We start from the raw sequence: 24476 nt of genomic DNA, 5'->3' as shown, positions 1-24476 counted from the left end.
TGTCAATGTTTTTAATTTACCTGGTTACACAACTGACTCCTAGAATGTTTTCATTTTGAAATGTGAGTTTCCTATGTTTTCTTTTTATTTTGTTTCCTTTTTTCTGTCTGTAACTATACGTTTTCTCTTTATGCAGCTGATAGTCTTGGCCAGGTCTCCCACGCAAAAGAGATTTTTAAGGTGCTTTCACACCTAAACTGTTTGGTTTGATTAAAACAAACCCTAGTGCAATTGCTTGGTTAGTAGGGTTTATTTGTGCTGGTGTGACAGCTGGCAACTCAACCCAGGTGTGACCCAAACAATTGGGACAAAAGGCGGGTCTTGTTCTGTATGAGATTTTTGCACAATAACAACAAATGGATAAATCAGCTGATTATGAAATCTGTGCAGGAAGCAATCTCATAATTGATCTGTACAAGCCATGTATATCAAATCATTTAGTAACACATATGTGCTACTGTGCATGTATTTCACTTGACTAATAAGTCAAGAGCTGTTGAAACTGTTGTGCTTCTACCCTACTTTGTGCACTTTGTCAGCTCATTTTGTCCATTAAAATGTGTGGAATAAGCTCCCTGAACTTTACTTTATACAATGTCTCCTTTTTGTCTTTTAGTCATTATTTCCCAATTTGTGTTTGATTTGCTGAATAATGCTTATAATCGTTTTTTCTTTGTAAGGTCTCTGTGACAGCAAAGAACATTATTATATAAATGAGAACAGAAACACTGGAATTAGATTTCCCACAAAAGCATGAAAACTGTCCAATCAACGAGTTACCTGTCAGCGAGGTGCTTGTAAAAAGTTGTCGTACACATAAACCGGACCAGAAGTGAAATTAGGGATGCATAATATGTATATATGTGTGTGTGTGTGTGTGTGTGTGTGTGTGTGTGTGTGTGTGTGTGTGTGTGTGTGTGTACATATACACATGTACATGTACATATATATATGATATATATATATGATGGTGTGACATTTGTTAGGCTCTGGACCAGCCAAACATATTTTCTTACATCTGGAATACATATAGGCCAGGACATCTCTGTAGAACTACAGTACTTCTTTATAAAGCGGTTTTGTCACTCATTTTTCTTTCTCAAAAAAACTGCAGCTTCTGAGATTTGGGTATTGCACTTGGCCACCACAATACATTATGTTTTTTCCTTGATTCAGAACAAATTAACAACATAAAGATGAGAAAACACTTAATCACAATGGAACTCACTTGGTTATAAAAAAAAAAGTTTAAATAAATGTAAAAAATTGGGTAAAGCCAACAGCAGACCAAGACCAGAAGGGGGAAAGTAGCTGACTACAGGGACTACAGTAGGTCTATAAAAAGCAATAAAAGGGTACATCTGAAGAGGATGCTGAATACTTTGCTCTCTGTCCTGTGGTTCTAGTTCAGGCTTAACAGATCTTTTCATACTTTAGTGAAAGTAGGCAAAAAACCGCAGGGCCAAGACCACACGACCACAGGCCCTGCCCCTGCCGAATACAGACCCATGACTAGACATCACAGCTTGCCAGTCATCGCCTGGTCTTGATTCAGTGTCATCACACACAATTAGGAAATCATCTGTGTTGTGAGAGTTTTTAAATAACACTTCTTTACGGACTTTCACCGCATCACCACAATTTGACAAAAGGCCTTCTGGGCCTGTTCTGTAAAATGTCTTTGTGATGACTATGAGCTATCACCTCAAGCTCATTAGTGGGAAACCTATAAAAACACTCCTCAGTGGAGAGGGGAATGAAGAGCTTAATAATGGACCAGAAACTGCATGTAGCTGCCACACACACCAAACAAACATGAATAAGAGGCTGAAAAGGCAGACGTGTGGATTAAGTCGTTCAAAAGAGTTGTTAAACCAATGTACGCAGTGTTGCGTAATAGAGCGAGCCAAGGTGTTCAGACAGCACCCATGCACAAAATTCTTCTCAGCACTTGAACTTGAACTCTTTGGCAGTGTGAAAAGGGTGGGCCTGTCATTTCACAGTAAAAAACAGAACGCACAGGGGAAGGGCTCATGTCAGCTGGGTGAGCTTAAAGGGCACAATGAGAAAAATGTGCCGCGATGTCGAATATCTTCTTTACCTCCTCCACACAACATGAGCAATGACAACACTACAGTCTGTTGAGAGTAAACATTCAAAGACTAACTGGCGAGGTATTGCATCACATCAGAGCACAGTTCAAGCTGCGCTGACACAGAACTTGGCCTACTTAACTAAAACCTAAGCAAATGACACAGCTCGTGACATTTTAAAACTAAAAAGACGGGACACAACTAACCTTTGGCAGAAACCTTTAGGCTGCGATTCATTGTTCATTCTGACTTGAACAAAGAACTATTTTTGTTTTAAACAGTGACCCTCATGTGCTTTTATTTGGTCCAAGGGGAGAGTTGAAGTCTGTAATGTTAGTCTGGTTGGATGTGTAACAAAAGCAAAGGGGAATGGAAAGAATGATGTGCTGGTGGAAAGTAGCCGAGAAGAACTACAAAAGGAGCTGCTACTGGTCTTTGGCAAACATTTTTATGACAATAATGAAATAGTAGAGAATTTTAAAGAATTAATCTAATCACAAGTTTTTGGTGCAGTTTTTCATCTAAAACAAGTATAGCACTAATGCTTTAGTTGTAATGAGTTTTCATCATAACAACATAATGTAGGAAACCATACTGTGAGAAATATCGGAAAAAACTGAGCAGGTTCCATCTACTGATTAAGGCCATGAGATGGGGTTGAACGCAAAATGAGTGGACCTCGATGTAAGCCAGATTATGACTCAATTGTTTGCTTTAATATGGTGAATTTGTAATCGTATTTGGTAATGTCACAGCTGCAACTAAGAATTGTTTTCATTGTTAATTAATCTATTGAGTTTTTACCCAATTAATGAATGAACCATTTAGTCTGGCTGTAAAAAATGCCTGTTTGGTCAGAGAAGCATTTCAAATACATTAAATTTACAATAATATGAAACAAATAAAAGTATAAAATGTTCATAACTCTCTTTGAGGTAGAAGCTTGAACCAGAAAATTGACAGTTTGGCTGTAACAATTAATCCATTGTCAAAACTGTAAGCACTTGGTGCCATTTACCCTGATCCAGACGGTCATATCACACATTACAAAGCCTCAGTGGGAGTCCTAATATTTCGGTCCAATGATAAAATTTGTTGTAGGAAGAATTTTGAAAATGTGAAATCGCCTGGATGGAAGGCAAGATTCGCCACTCTTTCTATATCAAATTTTATGGATGCTGAATAGTTCAGGTTCCCTCTGACACTGGGTGATCAGGGCTAGTTAGTGTTCCTGTTTGTTTGCATGACTCCAGTTCTACCATAAAGAGTCACAATAGGGCTGTACACAATTTTAAGATAACTGACAAGCAAACTGTAGGGGATGGCAAGCAACCACCACTTTTTTTCACAAGACAAAGCCCATCTTATTTTACTTTACTTTTTATTTTAGCCTTGAATCACAAAAATCAAATGTATGAGATGAGTTAGAAAAGTATAACAAAAGATTTACTTACTTCTTTGGCAGTGGTTCTGAGTCCAGCAGCGCTCACTGAAGTGTCCGTTGATGGTGGTCGTCTGGCAGGTGGTCTTTCCAATGGCCGCCCCAGGGCACACGTCCCCACACTCTCTGTCGTTCTTGTTAGCCATGATGTAGTTGTCCTCCACCGAGTCCAGGATTTTGGACCAGTCCAGAGTGGAGAGATAGCAGAGATCTGGGTTCTTCTCGATTCTCACGGCTCCCCGGGTGATGTTCATCAAGCTATGGAGGCCGATCTCTCGTAGCTGGAGCATCTCGAACATCACTAGAGCGTAGTTGAAGAACAGATTGTTGCCTCGGATCACAGTTAAGTTGGGGAAGAGGTCGCTGAGGCTCTCCAGGCCGTAAACTCTGAAGAGCAACAGGTAGTCGGTGACCACGATCAGTTTGGGAAAACTGAGGCCCCGGAAATCCTCGGGCTTGGTCCTGAACATGAGTAAGATTTTCAGGTGGCCTTCGATCACAGTGCAGTTCTCAAGTGTCTGCAGGTTGGTCACATTGTTCCTGATGTCCTTGCTTGGACAAACTGAGAAGACATAAAAGGAAAGACACAGGTGCTTTAGAAACTCGATACCATCATGTAAAACTATAAAATTTAAGTACAATCTCAATTCCAAAAAAGTAGGAACACTGTGCAAAACATAAATAAAAATCACTGAATCATTGAGTTCTGTTTTTATTTAGGTTTTATGTAACATCCCAACTTTTTTGGAAGTGGGATTGTAAAAACAAGGCTCAAAACACTACAGTAAACTCTTATGGGTAACTGGACAGTAATATATGAATAGGAAATGTTATGACTCTCGGACAGATTACAACTGCTGAACGTGACTTATGCGTTAGGCAAGACGTCTGCTCTGTAAACTGGAAAAACAGGGTTGAAGAAGTCAGACATGGTCTCAAGGAGTGAAAAAAATAGCTCTCTTGGTAATTAGAGGGGATATTTTACTGAAAAATATGTGGTTATGTCTCTGGCTTTGATGAAGACCAGACCATCTTCACTGACATTTTGTTTAGCAACCACATATCTGGCTCTAAGCCACTGTCAAATATGGAGCGCTGTCATCAGAGTGAGGCTGTGCTCATCCTTGGTTACACTCAGTTGATTTGTGGAGTTGCTTCTGTAACTCAATACCATAAAAAACATTAGCTAATGCATTAAAAATATTTGTCTGCCAGGGGAACTGTATTTAACTAATGCCTGCATATTGCACCAGTAGTAGATCTGTGGCTTTGTCCATCCTCACCCAGACACATGATCCTGTTTGATGAGAAATTCCTCAGCTATGCTATTACGCAGACGGGTTAAATTTTTTACTGTCTAAATCTTCTTTTCTACTGTATCACAATGACGCAGTACAAGAGATTAATGTAGGACTGCCACGAACTATTATTTATCTGTCTATTGTTTTTTTCACTCAATCATTTAGTCCAGGCCTATTCAATTACTTTTTAGAAGGGCCAGATGTGCCAAGCGCCAAGTGGCCAGATGTTGACATTTCCTATACCTGACCTGTATAGTTAATAATTTAAAAGTGTAAAGCAATACATGTTATATTTTCTCCACTTTATTAGTTTTCACAATTGGAAAAAAATATATACACAAAAGTGCAGGAAAAAAATCAATACACATTTGTAATCCTAGGTAAGAAGTAGCTTGTTGTTTTAATAAACACAAATGTTGCATTTAACATCTTTTTTCATTCAGTTTGACTCTTAAATTTTAAACAGACTTAACCAATTTAATGGGTTGATCTTCTAATAAACAATTTAAACACCTATAAACTTTTAATTTTAGCAAGCTATTCAAATAAATTTTTGAATAAAATATTTTTTTCATATTTATAAATGATCAAAGGGACAGACTGAGTTCATTAGAGGGCTGGATACAGCCCACAGGCCACCAATTGAATAGACCCGATTTAGTCTACTGCATCAGACAATAGTGAAAAAGCACAATTTGTCACATCCCAAGATAATTTCTTTGAGTTACTTGTTTTGGTTACCAACAGCCCAAACCTAAATAACATGCCATTTTACAATTGCATAAACCACAGACTAGCAGCAATACCCACATTTGGGAAGCTAGATGCAGCAGTTTTTTTTTTTACCTCTTTGCATGAAGAAATTACTTAAACCTGGGGTCAGCAACCTTAACTATCAAGAGAGCCACTTTTGGCCAAAAAGGGGAAAAAATTCTGTCAGGAGCTGCAACTATTAAGTTCTCTATTTTCCTCAGAGGCTTTTCTTTCAAGACTAGCCAACTGCAAACTATAGGAATCTATATAGGATAAATAGTGAAGAAAAATGGAATGAATATGACTTATGTGAGTTTGCTGATGCTGTCATGCTAACCTTGATTTCACTCAAATCTACCTTTTGAAAACCAGCTTGCTGACCCCTGCCTTAAACAATCAATTGATTAAGAAAATACTTGATGAATAGTTTTCTTTTAATCAACTAATTGAAGAATCAACTAATTGTCAGCTCCAACTGTACTGCAGCTCTACGTAATGCAGTGCAGTGATCTTGAAACCTCCTGCAAAATATATCAAGCACTATTACACTCTTGGGGGGGGAGGGGGGGGGGGGTCTGTATGGAGAGAGCTGGCAGTAATGAGGATTTCCTCAACACTCTCTTTGGGATATCAGCCAGGCTCTTGAGCATATGCTTTGTGTGACATAACACAAGTAATGACGGTCATAAAGACATTTTTGCCTTACAGGTGCAATGTGGGACATTCCGGCCCCAATTTTACAGTTCACAAGTCATGAGTGCAGCTGGAGGTGTGTGCGGCCTGGTGAGAGGATTGTATTTGTTTACCAACCGACCCACCATGGAGCTGGGCACATCAGGCCAACTGGTCAGCCATGTGGGGAAGCGGTGTATCAGCTAGGCGTGCACCTCTTTATGGCAGCAGCTCATTTTACACCTTCTGTTGCATAACAGTACAAGACAACCATTGCGCGCGTGTGCGTGCATGCGTGTACACATACACACACACAATGTGCAATCACTGAGTGTCCAAACAACAAGCTTTTCACTCCATGACCATAACCAGCATGCTCACTCCGTGGCAATCATCTCAAGTTCAGCGTACAACTTTGAGGCTTGTTTAAAGTACACACCAAATGTCCTAACATGGGTTTAAACTGCAGGCTATTAAAAGCAACTTGGCATGTTAAAAAGTACATTTCTCTTTTTAAACTACATTTAGATCTGCAGTTCTCTTTGTGGTCTTGGGAGTGTAGCCGAATGGTAAGCATGAATGGCATGCCACAAGCCTGTAATTTCAACACATCCACCTCCAAATGAAACATTTCCTATCAAACTGACGGTAACTGCCAGCAAAGCTTACTGTAGATCCATCAAGGAACACATTTACAACTACAAAGAGCCTTGTTCTTTCTCATTCAAGACCCCACACACAGTCGAACAAAACGATTTAACAGACAAAGGCACTGGCTGTGTACAATATGAGGGGACAGTGGTTGTGTAGTCGCAGTTAAGTCAGCCAGCAGAGTACTGAGTGACCCTGTGAAGAAGGCGAATCATCACAGGGCGGCGAGTCCAGGCTCCTATCAGTGTACACTTTCAGCCAAGCCAGTATTTTTAGCACCACATTCCCAATAGAGAATCTAATACACTCCGGCCGTACCGATAGTGGCTCACATTGGAAACTGGAACATGGCAGCCCTGGTGTGTAAGTGAGGAATTTTAGAGCAGCAGCAGAGGAACTGGCTGCGCAGACGCCTCCATGTGTGAAAGCTTAAGTTTAGAAACAAAACTTTGGCAAAAGTAGAAACACACTGTTTTTTTGTTCTTTTAGAGAAGAGCATTGAAACTCATTGCGTAGTGACATGGCAGAACTCAAGCAAAACAAACCAGGTGCATCCCAGAATTTAAATGTTCCCTGCATTGTTGGGAAAAAGAAGAAAACTGGGAGAAATCACAAAGGTTACTATGGTGACTGGGCCAGCTCCAGCTCTCAATACATCACCTTCTCTGAGCCAGACAAGACTGAAAACACAGCCATGCTGCTCCAAACTGTCAATCAGAGTCATTAGAGAGGCAGGTTTTCATTGACCGATGCTTTCAAAGGTCTCTCACTGCCTGCACCTCTGAGGCAGATGAACTTTTAAGGTTAATTAAAATGGAGTGGTATGATCGTTTCCCATTACAGCAACACTGTGAGCAAGTAAGAGTAAAAAAAAACTCTAGAAAAGTCTAGCAAATGAACCTTGAGTTGGAATTGTTTGGTCAAAATCAATTTAAGCAGCATGAAATAGACAATATGGTTATCTGTTCTGATATTTGTTTCTAAGTTATCTGTGTATGTCAGAAAATAAACAAGCATTGCCTATATGGCAGTCTTGCCATACATTTGGTGATATATTCCTTACTTATAAATTCATCTTTTAATACTCGTCAGCAGGTTATGTTGTTGATTAGTTTATAATCATTGAAAGATAAAATAGCACCAGTATCATTCTTTGACTTTTAAAGTTCATTTATATAACAGAAGAATACAATCTGTCTCAGGATAGCTTATCTAGACATGGAAAAATGCACATTATTAGGGCTGAAAAGTTTATCAATTAATTGATAAGTCAATCAACAGAAAACAGTGCAACTATTTGATAATAAGTTAGTAGTTTTTCATTTTTCAGGCAAAAGAGGTAAAAGACTGCACACAATCTCTGGTTTCAGTTTCTAAAATGAGCCAGTTTGATGCTTTTTACTGTCCTAATTCACTGCAAACTGAACAGCTTTGGTTTTGGACTTTTGCGATGAATATTTTTTTCCCAGTATTTTCTGATTCAAAAATAATCTGCAGATAATGATGTAATGAGACAATGATGCAAATAATCGTTTGTTGCACATTATTGGGTCATGTGTGGGATGCATGCAAGACCAATGAGGCTGGAGCTACAGTCTGTAGCTAATCTTGCATACTACTGGACCCTGTCTAAAATCTTTGGTACACATTCATGACTGTATGCTCAAGGATCTCTTAACTTCACAACTGACTTTTAGTGATGGATTATTTTAACTATTTGCAAGATTTTTGTTTGTTTGTTTTATTGTTGTCATTTTATTCTTGTAAAAACAATGTTGAAATAGTGTTAGAATTTTGAAAAACCTTTATTAAATCTATATATGACTTACACTGACTCATAACTGGCTGGCAGGGGCCACAAGCCATCAACAATTGCTGGACTAAAAACTAGGGTTACCTGCTGGCAGTAATTACTGAGAAAAATATATGTAATTAAAATAAAGTTACTAATAAAAGCAGTTGAACATTAGGAAGGGATTCCATCTAAATATTATTTTGCACTGTCTAATGGAGATCTGAACTTTGTTGAGTGACCTCTTCTAGTTGTAAATTTTAAGAATAGATTCAGATCCACTGGAGCACATCTGTAGGTGGTCTAGTTCACATTGGTATCAGACCACATTCAAGGCAGCCAGATGTAGAAGAAATCCATGCAGCTTGATCAGCTTTGAAAGAAAAAGAAAATCCAAAACAATCTGTTGATGTCTGGCAGCTGATTTATATGACCCCTCTTACACAGTTTCCATGTCACAATTCTGTACAATGATGGAGGCGAGTCATGAAGAAGATAATTATGACGACATGCCATTTTCCTCATAATAAACCCACCTTGATACCATTGTGAATGCCTGATGTAAACTGCATATAGGTCACATGATGACTCTAAATTTAAATCATAATGTATTGATCTATAAATCTGAAGTGTGAACACAAACACTGTACATATATATACTAAAGAAAGTCAGCTCTGTCTGGCACAATGTACAAACCTACAACCCTTTCACTATTGCAAGCATCAACAGGCACTAACGCATCTGATCTTGTGAAGGAGGTGGACAGAGAGGCCGGGGGGGTAACAGGTTGTTAGACTGATGGCGTATATTATCGCTGGGCCTTGGAGAGAACTGAGGCCTCAGTAAGCATGCAGAAACACAAACACTCAGTGATTGCAACACTTCCCTTTTCAAGGTTTCGCTGTTCTGTTGTTTTCCAACCTAGGCTAAAACTAACCACAAAATGCCGAGGTCACCGAGATACACGTTCACTGTGTCCAAACTGACATGTGATGAAATCCACTTTAAGAAGGGCTGTAAAATCTAATCATCTTTCAGTTTTAAGGTATACCGTAAACACAGAGAACTTTCAATAACTTTTGCTTTAATTCTCTCTTCTTAATGAAATAATGACATATAATACAAAACACACTACTGTTCTGATGTGACATCGAAGGCAAGCAACACTAAAAAAATATACAGGAATTTAGTGGAATAAACAAATCTTTTCTTAGTAACTTAAAGTAAATATGTAAGTTTTATTTGTTCAAGTTAATTAAACTGAAAATTTCTTGTATTTATTTTCATAACACTTCAGAACTAAGAACCATGATGTTATTGCATTCAGTCCCTCCCCCCTTAAGACTTAAAATTCACTGGGAACAGTTTCACACATTGGTCTCATGCAAGAGCAACTGTGAAAATGAGCTGTCTGTGCATATTTGAGCGCATGTGCATGAGATTTGTAAATTAGCATGATTAACCCTTCAATAATACCATATCAGGCTACCCTCCCTGCCCCATATGTCAGAAAGTGTTCATTCAAGCAAATGGCATCAAAGAGTAAAAAGAATAACTTTAGCGTTCGGAAACTGAAGTCCTGCTTTCATAGATCCACAACGGAAAGTTAACCATTTTAACAGCAACTGAAGTAAAAAAAGAAGAAATGGCTTGATATGAAAATGGCTTCAAAGATTAAAAAAAACCATCCCGCCACAGCAAGCTGACCGATCTGATGACTGCAATAGGAGGAGGGGTCAAAGCAAAATCTCATTCACAGACGTGGACAATAAATCCAGAAGATGTTCCCCTGGACTGTGACTTGCATAAACTTACAAGTGAAGATATGGCCTGACAGTAGGTAATCCCCAATTTATATTAATGATGATATTGTTATGCTATATGGTATACATTTAGAATTATATTATAATTCAACACGCAGAATGATGAAATATACACTAATTACTGAAAAATGTAGGTTTGAACAACAGCAGACTAACTGCACGACTCCTATGACAGCTCTGGACCACTCATAAACTGTGTTCGTACCCGAAAGAAAATTCTAAATACAAGAAAACTGAGAATGCCATTAGTTTGCCTAAACCACTTGAGAACAAACCTGTTCGTACGAGTGGTTCTTGCATGAGGCCCACTGTCTTTGTGCCAATGCTGGAACAAAGTAGTTCCAACAAGAGCAGATGAAGCTCAGGTTCTTTATGTGAAATGAAGAAGTGACTCTCAAAACTGAGAAAATGTGAAAGGAAATCAAATTTGTTTGTAATGTTCATCAGTGTGATTGAGGTGTTATTTTTGTTTTGTTTTGTTTTCCAAATGAACATCTTAAGCTTATTCTCAAGTATAATTTAATACAGTTTATTTAACTAGGCAGCCCGGACACTAACTTTTTTTTAAGTTTAAACAAATACAGTGAAGCATAAATTCTCACAAATGTTTCAGCTCAAGGCGATGTTTAATAAGTCAGCATACAACCCTTTAACTTTGAAAGGCTCTCGGCTGCAATTACAGTTAATTAAAAGAGGTTTGTCATCTCTTCGGCTGCACAAGATTAGATATTACCACAGTCAGAGAGAGGCATTACTACAACTCTAAGAGATACAACACGGTTGTGAAATTGCTCAAGAGTCATCCTCAACAGTCCAGGCTCTCCTATAAATGTCTTGTAAGCAGGGCTGGGGGTAGAGTGTGTTATCAAGTGTGCCAGCTGTTTGGTTGTGGTGACATGGCAAGTGCAGCACACTGACAATACAATTCCGTCCAGCCAAAGTAATTCAGGCTCCAGTCTTTAAATAGAGAGAAATGGAGTGAAAGAGTGAGTCTATGAAACCACAAAGTTCCCTCTTGGGATTGTTTGATGTGTATCCTGTAGAGAAAATGGCTCTGGACCAAAGATCATTTAGCGACTCAGTTGCCTACCAGCTACACTCGCTTACAAGTTTGCTTTTTCTGCCAAAGTTGGCGGTGAGGTAATTATTACCTCTAAAGTGTGAGAGCACAATAACAAGCACACTTCCTTTTCACCGGGTCACAGTGTCAAGGGTAAAGATCTGACAAAACAGGGCTTCCTTGTCAGATGCTTGCATGGCCAAAGTGAAAGATTGCAGGTGTGCCAGGTTACTCCATTTTCAAGCGGTATATAATTTTCAAACATGAACCTGTCAAACACGATTAGACGGCCATTGTCGAGGGTGACAAGTGCAAAAATCATTCTATTGTCCACATGTCAAACAACTCATGACGTCGACTGAGACAGCAGTGGCAGTTTGTGTGTAGTGGTTTTGGAGAGGCGGAGGCGTGGGTGACAGTTTCATCGCCTTACAATTGCTCTCCTTGTTGGCAGGTGTAAATCAAGGGTGCTGTCTGCAGCCAACCTCTTAGAAGACCTGCTCTGACCAGATCGGTGCTCAGCAACAAGCTGCTGAGTGGCTTCATGGCGAGCCCCTGCTGTGTGACACTCTTTACAAAATTATGTATTGTCGTGACACAACAATAAGCCACAGTCTGACAACCCAACCAAGAGACCTCAACACACAACATGAGGTGAATCAAGCTGGAAGTTAATCCCAGTGTGTGCCCCTTGTGTATTTCCATTACATTTCAGTCACAGGACTAAGCATCTGTTTTGTGCAATAAATAAACATTTGAAGATGTTAGAAAAATCCACTGTTCAGAGGCCATTTACAGAATACTCAGACTCTTATAACCACATGGATGAAAAAATGTTATGTGTGCTGCATTATAATATTTTAACCTGTTTCCCAGTATTATAACTATACTTTTTTTTAGTTAACTTCATTTTATTCCATTTTAACCGGTATCTGCTTATGGAATGCAGAATCTGTAGACAAGGGACAAGATTTTGGTATTGGAAGCATTCTTGTTCCCATTTGTAGCCTGTGTACAGTATTACCAATCACGTTTGAGCATGCTTTGGTTGCACACAGGCAAAAAGTCTGTATAGGGAGCAAAAAAGGCAGAAATGCAATCTTGGAACCCATCAGCTATCATCTGGCGAGATTTTTATTAGTTTAAAGATTTATAAGTATTCATACACAGATATCCGTTTATAGAGGTTAGCCTCAAATGCAATTCTTGCATCTGAAGTCATTTATCAGACTATAAACAATGAGCAGTGACAGGAAAAAAAAATCATTTTCATGATAAAACCATGATAAAATTCTCTTACTATTTCAAATTTCAATTGTCGTGATAACTATATCTGATAACTGCGCATTGAAAAGTTAGCATCAATCTCCAAAACAGAGGCACAGCATGCAATATACGTTTGTTTTGCATCAATGAAAAAACATAACAAAGGACTTGATGCCATTTCAAATCTTTGAGAGGTTTTCAATATAAAATTTGGTGAAATAATCTCAGTGCTTGTATCAGTACTTTTTGAACTTTTTCAGCATATTTTAACAATACCACAATGGGAGCAGAAATCATGATATGAAATTTTGTTACTGTTTTAACGCTAACCAGCACATGGAAGAGGATGTCTTGGCCTGGATATCCACTGGTCATACCGGAAGCCCCAAAACATTGGCTGTTGCCCACAGAGGCTTTATTGTCAGATGATAGCTGATAAGTTCCGAGACTGACTTCATTACCAACACATCAAACACTGTTAGTACAACAACAATGTTAAGAACTTGGCTTGGTGAGCTCACAGTGCAACAGGACAGACAAAAACCTTCAACACAACAAACAAACAATAAAACCACCATATGCAGTACATACAACATACTGAACTGTGCAAAGAGTTATAAATATAAAAGATAAGCTCAAAACAATATACCATAAAGGGCCAGAGGTTTATAACTCAAGAGTCACATAGTCTGAGGGAATAACGGCAAATCAAGCACAGACATATTGCATTTCCAGCTAACATTTTCATTACAAGAGAATGGCACAACTTGAAAAACAGATTAAAAATCTTTTTCAATGTGCAGCAGACAGAATAGTTTGTATCTAGATTGCTAGAAGTGTCTTTGAGGATTTTGAAGATACCTTCAGACCAGCAGTAAGCACTGACAAATTACACACCGAGTTTTCAAGGATGACTGGGTATTTGTTTTTGTGTTTGTTTGTTTTTTCAGAAAAACAGGTGCTGTGATTCAAATGTAATGTTACTACATAAGAGGCCCAAACTGGGGCAGGCTGAAAGTATGAAATATGCAACATGTAAAACGCAACACATATTCACAGTTACTTGGCCAAATTGCCCAACTGATGTTAAATGAATTAAATCAATTCACACTGCCACTAAATATAAGCTTTCATTATTAAGTGAATTTTTCCATCAAGCAGAGCTGGACAGCTACCAACAAGTAGCTCAGAAGATTTCCTGACTTCAACACTGGTCAGTCGAGCTTATGAAATCAGCCAGTGTGAGGCCCAGGTTCCACTCTTCCCTTCTGTGGTTCACTCTCAAGTTTGAGAGGGGGGGGGGCTGCAGTGCAATTACACAACATGCTTTTGAATTATGTCTTAAAATTCTTGCTCAAACTGGTTTGATGACATCGCTCCATTTGCCCCTCGCTAAAAATCTGATGAAAGGTGAGAGTCTGTGCTTTTCTTTTCCTTCAGAGTGCCTCTTTAAATCAAACTGCCACCATATACTGCAGTAGTTTGAGTTTAAAGCTACCTGGGCCTAAATACTGTGTACACAAACAGTAGACAAACTTCTTGTTCTGGACAAAGGAGGAGTGTGTGCTACTGTTTGTGTGCTCGTGTCAAGATTACTGTAACAAACAAGCCTTGAAGGATTTTTTTCTTCTGAACAAGTCTTTCACATGTATTAGCTGCAACTAACAATTATTTTCATTACTGTTTAATCTGTCAATCACTTTTTCAATTAATTGATTAGATGTTTGGGCCATAAAATATCAAAGACGTTTTGTCCATAATTTAAAGATTTTCAGTTCATTGTGATATATGGCTGAACCATTAATGGATTTTTTTTTTTAATTTAAATCACAGTAAGGAATATTGCATCTTTAAACAGGAGGTGCATTATTTGTTTAAGGGAAAATGTGTGTCAAAATACCATTTTATGCCATATGTTTTTCAATGAAAATGAGAATAATGATGCTAAAATTATATATATATATGTATGTATATACATATATAATGTTTTGCATCATATATATATATGTATATATATATATATATATATATATAGTTATATATACAGCACAATTTTCAATTTTCTCAAAATTGTTCAGCCCTACTGTCATGGAAGACTAAAGAAATCAGATAATCTTCATTTTAGACACTAAAATCAGAGAATTTGGATTTTTTAAAATTCACTTAAAAATGCTTAATTGATTATTACAACAAATTAATCGTTGCAGCTCTAGTATACATCAGTCCCACAATGGAGTGTTAGTTTATAACACCAAATACATTTTAATTCCCCGAAAACTGAGCCTTTAAGCAATATTTAGATTTTTAATCAATGTTGCTCTCGTTTAACTGCCTACCATCTTTTTTGAGTTCATTACAAAACAAAGACATGACACATGGACTCAACACAAGCCAACTATGCAAAAAGCCAAGTGCCAAAAGAACAGCAACATTTATTTTGCTATGTCAGTTCTAAGTCTGATCATTAGAGAAACCACATGAAGAGCTGTTCACAGATTCAGTCTGAAATTAAATCACCAATAACTTCCATTGACTCATCTGCTTAGATTATAAATGATAGCATTTCTTGGTATAGGGGAAAATGAGTACACTGTGCCCCTGTTGTTGTCATCTTGAAAATCCACACTTTACTCTACAGCAGTGTAAACCTGCAAGTAGTCCCACAGGTTTACTGTACATTTCCTCATAAGTATAGCCAATATTTGCTTTAAGTAACAGATTCCACCAGAGTAAAACGGTGAGTGTGTATGCAGTCATTGTGGTGTTTGAGAAATGTGAATATGTCTCTGGGTGATTGCAAACACGTTCATTCATTCTTATCACCCGGGCTGGTTGGCTGGTGAATATAAAGGGATTGTCAGGAGCTGTAAAGGGGGCTTATTGTTACATTCCTGCACTGACCGACTGCAGCAACAAGCCAAGGCTTTCCATTTTATAATTACACCCAATTAATTCTTCTAAATTCTCAGTCTACTTACTTATTTGAGACAAAACATTTTGTTTACAGTTCCCGCAGAATCAAATAGCCGATAAGTGTTAACCTTTGTCCCTTCAATGCAGTGACTGTCTATAAAACCGCTGTTGCTGTTGCCTACATGTTTTTATCAAATCACTATTACTAACAAACAAGAAAATCTGGATGACAGTATTGCAGTGGGGACTAAAAAGGATTCTGCACTGATCACTAGTATGTTTAAAGTATTTCTCAACATTTTTTAAAATGTTTTTTATTTTGTATATTTTTATGTGATTGTGTAAGATATTGCATATAATTTTTAATTTATATGTAATGCCCTATATTTAGAGATGCAAATAACAATTATTTACATTGTTAATTTATCTTCTGAATTAATTGATTAATTGCTTAGTCAATAAAATATCAAAAAAGTGAAAAATGCTCATATTTTACCAGAACCTACATTTGTCCAACCAAGAGTCTTAAACTTAAAAGTCTGAAACTTAAAGACCCTTTGATTACTGTCATAAATGCCAAAGAAAAACAGCAAATACTGATATTTAAGAAGCTAGACCCGGCAAATGTTTGACATTTTGGCTTGAGAAATAACTGAAACAAATAACTGATTATCAAAATAGTTAGCAACAAATTGTATTTCACCTGACTGACTAATTGTTGCAGCTCTAGTTTGTAGTATTTCTCAGCATGTTCTTTACATTTTAGATTTTGTCTATTTAATATAATTGCATAAACCACTGTACAGTAAACAGCATATCATTTGTATGTAGTGTCCAATAATAATTTATGCCACAGTTACATGAGTCTTAAATATATATACCTGATGTTCTCTATCAAAATATAAAAATAAGAAATAATCAATTTTATCGATTTCTCCTTTAGCCTGGCATGCTTAAGGAATGTGTAATGATTTTTAGATTAAAGTGTTAATCCTCTCACGTGCAACAGACAGAAAAATTGCAATACTTTTTTTGTTTATTAATCAAATGTGTCTCTTCATTTCAGTGTCCTTAGTATATGCATAATTTGGTATTTTCTTAAGTCTATACACGAGCAGTTGTGCAGAGTAAACAGTCACATATTCAGACAATTGTACATCATTAAAATGCTTGATATTAACAGTGATAAAATGTGATAATTAGTGTTACTTACTCTCTCCACTTGCTCGATGACAGTTCATCATTAAGCAGCCAGCGGTCAACACAAAACCCAAACACAAAGTCCGGAGCCACATAACTGACTCGGGATAAGACACCATCCAGCTCTATTCCGGGTCAAATACAGAATAATCCTTGTGGAGGAGCACAGTTCAGACTGGAGGACAAATACCTTCAGGACACTGGTTTTGTTTTGCGGCGTGGGCCAACAGGTAAACAAAAATAAATAAAAGACATCCCGGAAGATGGGCGGAGGAACGAGTCCAACGTGTTCAGTCAAACACAAGCTAACACTGCTTCTGCTGCTGTTGCTAAAGTTAGCCACCTCATGGAAAAGCACCGTTAACAAACATCAGCACAGGATATGGGTGCTCTTTTTGAGTCTTTAACTGCATTGGTTGGTTAAACTGGCCCAGCTGACTTTGTCCGTGTCGAGGAAAAAAAGAGCAAAAACAGACTTGTTGGCCGAGTAGAAGCTAACGTTAGTGCTAGCAAACGGCAGTTAAGCTAGCGAGCTAGCTGCCTCTGTCGCGTCTAAAAGGGAACCCTTGATTTGCGAAACTCTCGCGAGATTTGTACGCGTTGTTTCTTCATTCTGCACGTTGTACCATCTAATTAAGTTGTGTACTTTGACAGCGCTGTGGTTTAGATCTGTGTGTATGTTATGGGCAAAAAATAATAATTTTAAGTTAGGAAAAGCTCATAGTTTGGTTTAAAATGATCAGTCTCGCGAGGTCTTGCGCCTTGCCTGGCTCTACCACTCCAGTCCAGGCCACAAGTGAAGTTTGCTCTTTTCACAACCCCTCTCAATTAATTTTAAGTTTAGGAAATCTCACGACATATCCACACAGCCACACTGCAAATTCTTCATAAAAATAAACAAGTTGCATGCACAAACACCACAGTATAAGCGTCCCTTAACTTAATTTAGAGATATTTTGGAGCTGCTGACTCGATGGTTGTGGCATGCGTGGCGTAACGTTAACGTGTCTTTCGTAAAAAAAATCCCCTCAAGTCCTCCGGCGAGCACAAAACATTACAGTTGACTTATTTTGCTTGTGAGATCGGGTGTTTCTTCGGGCAGCAGGCTAGCTCCAAAGCGACAGCTCGTCTTCAGTCAATGCACAGATTTCAGTGAGACCTCCACTCTGTGAACGGCTGACAGTCAGACACTCCGTCGTGGCTCCACAGCAGCAGCAGCACTCCGCTCTTCTCTTTTTGTTTGGAAATAAAAAATATATATGCTCCAAGTTTTTATGCTCCGGGCAGCTGACTGCTCCCAAAACTAGGCCTGTATCTGAATGAGAGAAAAGTGGATGAAATAAGTTTTTGAGTATTTTTTTTCCTTTTCTTCTTCCACACACAGAGGTAGATTGTACAGTCTCCCAGGTCCTGTAGGATCCCCTTCTTCCCAGCCTCTCCGCCAGTAAACAAACCCTGCCAGTGAGCCAGATGGGCTTGAGGGGAAATACGGACTGGAGCTTATTGGATTACACAACAAACTGATCCCACTGTCAGGTGGTAACTAACGCGTTAGAAAGTAATGCAGTTACTTCTACCCGTACGCCACAGGGCAGAAATACTCTGTTACAAGTGAAAGTCATACATTTAAAATTTTTTACTTAGCATCAAAATTATTTAAATACCAAGAGTAAAAGTACTAATATGACTGGAATATTATTATTGGTGCATTGATGTGTACATTATTTTTAGTGTTGAAGCTGCTAAATGCGTGACTAGTTTTAATTTATTTATATATATATTACTTTATATGCTGCTGGCTAGCTTGTGAATTTCCCCCCTGCATGTCAATAACACCTTAGAATTATAATATTAATATAATATCATAAATTATTTGTTGATGATATGCTGTATTATTAATCTGAATCTAGTATTTAGGGCTGCAGCTAATGATAATTATCAATTGATTTGCTAATTACTTTCATAATCATTTAGTCTATAAAATGTTTTTAAAAATGTGAAAATGTTATCACAGTTTCCCAGAGCCCAAAATGATGTTATTAAATTCCTTCTTTTGTCCAGCCAACAGACAAAGAAAAGCCACTAAACATTATATTTAAGAAGCCGGAAACAGCAAATATTTGACATCTTTGCTTGAAAAATTACTGAAATTATTAATAAATTATCAGAATCATTGGCAACTAAATTTCTTTTGATCAATTCATTGACTAATCGTTGCAGCTCTAATTATAATTATTGGTGCAATTAATATGTACATAACTTGTATGTTACATTTGGTAAGGATGGGGCTAATTTGAAATAATTTATAATGTATATATTTATTTATTCATGTAACCTATATTACTTAACTTACTGCAGTGGCTTGTGAATTTCCCATTAGGGATCATTATATGTAATAATATCATAATTTATTTGTTGATTATATGTTGTATTATTTATCAGAATCAGAAACACGCAATTGATCCTCAGGGGGCAATTGGTTTACATTACAGCTGCCCCCATTCAAGGATAGAAATATAAGCATCAAGAATTATAAGAAAATAGAAATAAGAAGTAACCTATGTAAAAAAAAAAAAAAAAAAAAAAAAAAAAGCATTATACTACAAAACGTAACAACAATATATAGATGAAAAAGGAAAAAAAGAATTCTGTAAAAATATGTATTTTACAATGTGTAACAAAGGTGTACATAAACAGGACTGCTGAAAAACAGGGTCTATAAATATGTGTGTTAAAAAGCATGAATATTATAAACAAGAGTATTAGTTGAAATGAACAGTATAAATGCAGTATTAGTGTATACCAGAGTATTCCTAAATGGAATTATCATTGCACATGCAATCTAGTATTGGAGTTAAAAGTACAATATCTCCCTGGTGAATTGCCAAGGATAAGTACAAATTAGCAGAAAGTGGAAATGATCAAACAAAATACAAGTTCCTCAAAATTGCACTTTCGTAAAATACATTTATTAACAATAAGAGTACTATAATAATAGTAACAGTAATAAAAAATGGATGTTTGCCTAATTTCATGTCAACATTAGTATAGGTAAATCTGGATATTTTTTTACTCTGACACTTAAACTTCAGTTTAATTTCAATTAAATTAAATTTAATTCATTTTGGGGATTATTAACATAATAGGCTAATATAATTATTGAAGACCAGTACTGTGTGTGTGTTGGCTTGTAGCAGCGTTGCAGGCTTTGCTCCCTCCCTCCTCCCCTGAAAGAAACAGAAGCTGGCCAACAAGAGACAAGACCATGTGCAGCAGAGTAGAAATCTGATTCAGAAATAGATACAAGAAGTTTTGAGTGTAAAAGTTCTTGGCAACAATCTCAAATAATTCTTACTATCTTTTTGCAGCCTTTTCAGCCACATCTCACAGTCTTACTCAGTGAGTTTGCTCTGTTTTCATGGAGATAGTTAAGAGATAGATAGTAGTCAAGTACAGTATTACGTAAAAAATGTGACACATTTGGAGAAATTTAATATTTTTACTGTATTAATGTAACAGATCTGAGCCAAGGACTAATAAACTCCCTAATTAGACATTATTGTAACAGTTATTACTCAGAATTACATATTAGTATGTACAGTAAAAGTACTGGAATTAGTTATGATTAATTGCACAAACATTAAACACAGAACTGCTAAGAAGTACAAATATTACAGTGCCAATATCAAGTATAGTGTTATGTACACTACAAATACAGCATTACCTAGAAACATGCAATATAGTACAAGTGTTTATAATAAAACAGTGCAGCTAAAGTATGCAGAGTTTTAGTGCAAAAACAGGTTCTAGCTTTGAGATGGAGATTAGCCGAAGACTCGGCTGTTTGAGTAAAAGGGGTTGTCAGTTATTTTCCAAATCCCAGCCCTCACCCCCCTTCACCCTGCAGTATACAGGACTTCAACTAAAATTTTATTGGGTAGGTGACAGAATGGGTACACGATTTGTACAGTAAAAATATAAGGCAAAACTTTGTTTCTGGTTGTATTTAATTGTATCAGTTTACTTTCCCAATTTACAAAAAATGAGATGGAGCACAGGACCAAGTCCTCCAGTCCCACCACACTGACTCAGAAACTGCCGGACAAGCCTCCCCCAACTTACATTCCTGTGTTTAATTTTTTTATTTATAAAATAAATAGTCCTGCCAGTCACACCACCATTGTGGGACCAGACAAACATAATATAAAGCTACCATACTTTATTCTTTAAATCCTCAAATAGAAGTTGTACTTCCACCTCTGCCTCTTTCTGCAGAATGTAACACTCCTTAATTCAATCTCAGCATTTCACCATGAAAAATTGTTTTATTTATGTATCCTGTTATGTGGACTGAATCATTGCATGGACTCACCTAAGTGGGATTTTGGGAAATTTATTTCATCCTTCATACCTTAAATAGCAAGTATTTTTAAACGTGGACCCAATTTCAAATGACTAGTAACTACAAAATGTTTCAGAATTAGTGCAGTAGATTGCCTCTGCCAGCAGCCGCAAAACGGGATGCAATGGCTGCAGTGTTGTCCCGTCAAAGTATGTGCACTGAAAGTGTTTGTTTATGCCACTGACAGGAAAGGAAAGGATCCGTACTGAACTATACCCACCTCCACCCCTTATTTGTAATGAGATCTGCACCCTGGGCCATGCTGGTTTTCTAACAGCTTTTAATGTGGTGGTGCGATTATTAATTATACTGCCATGCTGCATGAATGAAAACTGAGCATGTAATTTTGCATTTTGTATATAATCACAGTATTTTGTGTTTACAGATTACAATGAAGCACCAAAGTTTCCGTCTTCCCATTAAGTTTTTTTACTGAGGGTCAACTGATATGTTTTATTTAGTGCAGATACCAATGCGATTATTATTTATCATCAAAACAGATAGCCACTATTTGGAACCAATATACAATTGCAGTAAAAATTGTCTTGGTGTCAAGATTTAGACTAATAAAAAGAGTTAGAGTGTTACGAGTCATTACTTGTGATGTGTAACCAATCACATAGAGTTGTGGGCGGGACATTGAGTGAGACCACAGAGAGGTGGCTGCATCATAGCCAAAGTATTACATTTTAAAATTAATTTATCTTATCTGCAATTAGATAGGATAGCTAGAATAGTCCAAACTCATTAAAGAGAACTCTGCACACTTAGATCTGCGCATTATCACACTTAATTCTGAGTTTTCAGTCTAGCAGACCTTCATCAGAGCACACATTTTCAACAGTGATCAGGCAGATAAAGGACAGACACATTCATGCCGACGAAATTCACCTGTGTCACTTTGGTAGAGGAGGCTCCACCTCCTGGGATCTACTGATCCTGAGCACTACCCTTTTACAATTTATAAACAACGAGCCAGCAATTTATGGAAGTATGGCGGACCGTAACAACTTGTCAATGGGCGCTGCAAACACAAGCAGGTTTGGTCGCATCCTCAGTCCAGTCAACATGTTTAATTCTTCCCGTACAACTTGAATTGACCGGTGGAATATCAATTCTGACAACTGTACAAGAAACAACAAGACATTTTTGATGATGTTGACTGTAAAAGGGTCCATAGGAGCTTATACATCAACCCAGAGTTTTAAAAACCAAGGCCAGGCAGTCGTGAAACACTGTAATATAAGCTTTCTGTCAAAAGTTGTATCTTAAATGTAGATATATGTACCTAGTTAAGAGAAGGTAACTGAGGGGGAAAACTGTGAAAAAAGGTCTAATTATTTGTCACTTGTATACAAACTGTTTTCCTGTTATCTTCCTTTCAGTTTAATCCAAGATCACATGCTACTGAGGAAAGTTTCCAACTGAAAAATCAGTCCTTAATTTTCATCTTTGTAAAGACTGGCTGTATGCAGTCAGATTCTGCCCTAAATGAAGGAAGATCCTCTATTATTTTAGGAAACTGTAGGGGAAAAATGCGCGGAAGGAAAATCTGTGTGATTCAACCATTGTTTAAAAACAGAACTTAATTCTCCTTTTGATCCTGTGATGTTCTCACACTCAGACAGACTAATGGAAAAAAGACGTATTTCACACTGTGGTCGTAACTGAGAGGCTGAAAATATCTGAGGCTGTTCTTCCTGGCATGTTTGTGTGAGCTGTAATTGTGCCACAATACCATCTCCATCACCACTGCTAATTCACTACCTGTTTACATCCTCCATCAAGCAGCTGCATGTTTGCTAATCGTGTCCTGTTGTTTATTGTACAAATATAGATTTTTACTGGAATACTAAAAGAGCTGTGCTTACGGGCTCTCTGTGGCAGCTGTGTCACTTTTAATCATCAGTTGATTGTGAAATCTCTGGCTAAGATTCGTCCGTAAAGCAACAGGCAGGTGGTGTGACTGAACACCAACCACTGTCCTCTGTTGACGCAGGCATTGATTCAGAGGGAAGTGACCACTTCAGAGTAAAACAGGACATCAGCTCATTAGTAATATCAGCGCTTTGTAATCAGAGTTATTTACCACAGGAGGAAAACTCTGAGGGCTTTCGCATGTTCACAACAACACGTCTGAAATGGTGGAAGGAAAACTGAGGCAACGGGGTCAAGAGGTGATGCTCGCCAACGCCTTTCAACAAGTGCTAATTATTGGGCAATAAGAGGAAGAGAAAGGTTACCCAAGGCACGGGAGTAATCAGCTACTGAGCCAGCCAGATTGAACATCTTGTGTTATATAGGAAGCAGAGCAAAATTGCATCGCTGTGAATTCTGTATCTTAAACATAATCCCATATTGAGTGTGCCGTCTGTAGGAGTGAGGTGCTTTAATGAGATTAAAGCCTAGTGAGTGACTGCGTAAAGCCATGTCCCACTTCCCATTCATGAGCTCCTCACTGTTTTATACAAACGATTTATTTTTGACTCTCGCAACAAATAGTGGTAATGAGGAGTTCGGGTTTTGTCTGATTATCGCCTCTTCGCCAGTTTCTTGTGCTTCTAATGGATACTCTGCAGAAGAATGTGTTTTGTATCTGGGGTTACTGACATGTGAAATCTAGGGATATACTATCATGCAACATTAATAATACCTCCTTTAAAACATTTATCTCGACATATTTTAAAACTCTTGTGAAACAGAATGACTATTAACCTTCTCTCAGCCATTGTAAAATGTCATTGATCGCCATAATCTTAAATTACTGAAATGTTCATGCAGAGTTAGGTCATTTCCAGTACGACTTGTACCTAATATTTAGTTCTCACCAGTGCATCCAAAGCAGAGTGTGTACCCTCCTGTGCTATTTTGACCAGATTAGAGTCATGATGGCTCAGAACTATTGATGTGTTATTGAGGCTGAGATAAACAAACAAACAAAACTCATAAACACATGATGTAGATGCTGGCAGCCCGCTGCCGGTTGCTGGGGACTAAAAAGAGGTTGTTTTTTTTGTGCTCTGACTCCTTATCCCGATGGCCTCCTAATCCTGACCTCTGCTGGGGTCAGGACTGTTGAAGGTGAAGCAGTCCCAGCGAACACAGCGT

The 24476-nt window shown here is 37.7% G+C and overlaps 1 protein-coding gene across 1 annotated transcript in view; it reads right to left on the bottom strand.

The window, feature by feature from the left end:
- insra (insulin receptor a) overlaps positions 1–18413 on the bottom strand; it is a 71003-nt gene extending 52590 nt beyond the window's left edge. Inside the window, exons 1-2 of the mRNA XM_084732302.1 lie at positions 16980–18413; positions 3548–4096 (exon numbers count right to left, since the gene is read on the bottom strand). Coding sequence (XP_084588428.1) covers positions 3548–4096; positions 16980–17085 — 655 coding nt within the window. The 5' untranslated portion in view covers positions 17086–18413. The remainder of the gene's footprint in view (positions 1–3547; positions 4097–16979) is intronic.
- Between the last annotated feature and the right edge of the window lie 6063 nt (positions 18414–24476).

Source organism: Lutjanus erythropterus, chromosome 12 (assembly GCF_056507025.1).
Source record: "Lutjanus erythropterus isolate fLutEry1 chromosome 12, fLutEry1.hap2, whole genome shotgun sequence".
In the NCBI taxonomy this organism is placed as follows: Eukaryota; Metazoa; Chordata; class Actinopteri; order Lutjaniformes; family Lutjanidae; genus Lutjanus; species Lutjanus erythropterus.
Note: the sequence above shows the minus strand (reverse complement) of the source record. Positions and strands in the feature narration are given on the sequence as shown.